General features: G+C 46.3%; 1 protein-coding gene across 1 annotated transcript; it reads left to right on the forward strand.

The window, feature by feature from the left end:
* Positions 1–698: 698 nt before the first annotated feature.
* On the forward strand, positions 699–2,051 carry PPTG_09744 (hypothetical protein; the record flags this gene model as incomplete). Its single annotated transcript, XM_008905528.1, has 1 exon — positions 699–2,051. One exon carries the CDS (start codon positions 699–701, stop codon positions 2,049–2,051), a length of 1,353 nt encoding a protein of 450 aa, XP_008903776.1.
* Between the last annotated feature and the right edge of the window lie 980 nt (positions 2,052–3,031).

Raw genomic sequence — 3,031 nt, forward strand, 5'->3', positions numbered from 1 at the left:
CTCAACGTCTGTAGAAGAAGGTATTCCAAAGGGATCGGAGCTCGGTTTATATTTGTATAGACCATACCGGCTGCTTTCAAGGCTCGTACCAATCAAACCGCCCAAAACTATTGAGTCACATTGATCAAATTCATCATCTTCATTCAGTACAAGATCCTGTCGCTTTGTGGTTTGGTCCAATCTACACAATAGGGCAAATTAATCAGAGAGTTTATTATTAATCAGAAACCCATGACTTGATTTCAATATGGAACATGGTATTATAGCCGATAAAAGACCATAGTAGCAGGTACAGTATTCATAGGGGTATGTTATTTGGGCGACACGGAGTATTTGGCGTATAGGTGAGCGCGTAATAATCAAACATTATTTGTTGTATCCAAGCGTTTGCCACATTTAGAGGGATGCTTTCGCATAGGTCCGCAGCGGAACCGTAGTTATTAGAGCTCATTCGTACATACAGAGTATGTGTAACAGTACCATTCTAGAATTCTGGATCGCTGTAGTACAATTCTGGAATGGAGTTTACACATGTGGATAGGAAACATCTGATGATTTGATCGCTATATATTTTCATAATTTGCATGCGAAGAGATAGTAGCCATTATTCGCCCTATCTGTTTGCTGAGATAATGCAAGATGTATAATGCAGTTCCTCGGTCATTTCCGAATTTTTGAATCTACAATATTAGGCCACTATGGTACGCTCCCAAGACCGCCAAGACCGCGCAGCTGAGACACTCAACGAGGCCGACTTTCGTGCCTCCACTGCCGAGTTATTTCAGCGGGAGGAACGTCGCAAGGCAAAGGTCGCTCAAATCATCGTACCCAGCCGCAGAGACGACAATGACGAAGGGGACAACTCCGGCTTGGGAACTTTGCCGTCCGTCTTTGACTACTGCTTACAAGCTGAAGGGCCCGATGGGGTGCTCAAGCTCACCAACTTTGCGCCAGAGGAGTTCGATCATGTTTGGGCAGCTGTGTACCCTCATTTGCAGGGGAAATGGAACGTGGGCCGCGGTAAAAAATGCCGCTACGCTGCGCGCGACGTTTTCTTTATGACGCTGAGTTCACTCAAACATCTTGGAAAATGGGACACCGTTGCTCGAGTTTTTAGAATCCCGCCATCCACCTTTCAGAAAATGATCCGCAAGTTTATGGATATACTGTCTCCTATTCTCTACGAAATGTACGTAGAGAAAGCGAATGACCAGTGGACACTGGGGAAGATTGTACGATCAGGGCATGCGTTTAAGTACTTCCCGTATGCTCGATATGCTACGGACGTTACCTTTCAGCATGCTAACAAACCCAGCGGTAACATGAGCGAGATCTTACGCTATTACAGTGGCAAACATCACTTGTATGGCTACAAAGTGGAGGTGTCGGTGCTGCCGAACGGTGTCGCGATTAATTGCACGGAGCACACCGGTGGGAGCACGCATGACGCTGAGATTTTTCGCAGGAACGCAGCATTTCATTCGCGAGCTCTTCACAAACACTCTAGTGATGCCAATGTTCGAGACGAAGGAAAACTACAAGACAAGTATCCGAAAGAATGGGCGGTGTTAGTCGATAAGGGCTACCAGGGTATGGCGCGTGAGTACCGAGCAATTCACCCCATTAAAAGCGGGCGTCTGCAGCCGCTCTCGCTCGAAGACGCCAGCTTTAACGACGAGCTCGCGCATGACCGTGTCATTGTTGAGAATTTCTTCGGTAGATTGAAGTCTCTGTGGGGAATTTGTTCCGACAAGTGGAAGTTTGACGAGACCTCTTACGACCTATACTTTCGGGCTTGTGTCGCGCTTACAAACGTCAATATTCGATTGAGACCTCTTCGGAACGATGACGGAGATGACAACACCAAGTACGACACTCGTTTGCGCGAAATTGGAGCAAGTACACTCGAGAAGCAAACAAGAAAGCGGAAGCGCTATCAAGCCAATCGACAGGCAAGGCTTCGTACGGCATACCGTCGGCGGACTAGTCTCTCATGCTCCATTTTTATGGGAGCCGAAGAAGACTGTAGCGACGACGATACACAGTTGTGATATTGTCACCTATAAAAACAAGATACGGAGTAGTATTTGTGAAGTTAGTACGAGTCAGCGTAATTATTGGAACATTCGTTTCGATAGACCACCATATTCGTTAAGTGCAGATCAAACCCAAAAACTACCTTGAATCTAACTATACACCAATCTAAAATACGAATTTGCTACGTTTTTGAGAAACTGTGCAATATTCGCTCATATTCCAAGTAATTACCTGGAATTTACCGGAGATTAGGATGTCGCTGACTATCAGCTACCGGACAATCCTCCGGTATTTTCCGAGATAGTGAATAATTACCATACAAAAATACAGCTATTTGTTGCTAGCAGCCAAATAATGGAAATTACCGGACAGCCATCCGGCGATCAAAATAAAGAGGTGTCGAACGGTCACTCCGACTCTCTCCTATTAGTGCTACCGATGGCTACAAACGACGCAAGCAACCTGGCAGAGCTTGATGAAGAAGTGGCCCTGACTAGGGCCAGCACAATTGCAACAAAGTCCCGTGCAAGCTACCTCAATTCTACCGTCCGAATGCTGACTTGGATGCTGCGTCACAAGCCGTTGCTAGTGCCAAGACCTTTTCGAGACGCTCTACGGTTTGAAAACGGGGCGGAGGCAACTAAAACTTCAATTCTCACCGCACTCTCTTCCGCACCGGAGAATCCGCCGCTTCTTTTTAATGACGTGAAAGCGGCTGATTTTCTAGCTTGGATATTGTCCATGAAAAACAAGAGCGGAGGGTATCATTCGTTCTCCACCTACGCAGGACATCGTTCAGCATTTTACAATCTGTTTCGCGACTACCACTGCACCATGACCTCTCAGCTAGAACGTGAGCTGAGCTGTCATTTTAAAGGACTGCAGCATCGAATTGCAGGTGCAATTAGTAGTGGTGATGGCTCAATTAAGGTTGGCAAGGACCCGATGACTTTTGGCTTGTATCGTAGAATTGCTGAAGAAATGATGAAATCCT

This window comes from Phytophthora parasitica (assembly GCF_000247585.1).
Source record: "Phytophthora parasitica INRA-310 unplaced genomic scaffold supercont2.21, whole genome shotgun sequence".
NCBI classification, from domain to species: Eukaryota; Oomycota; class Peronosporomycetes; order Peronosporales; family Peronosporaceae; genus Phytophthora; species Phytophthora nicotianae.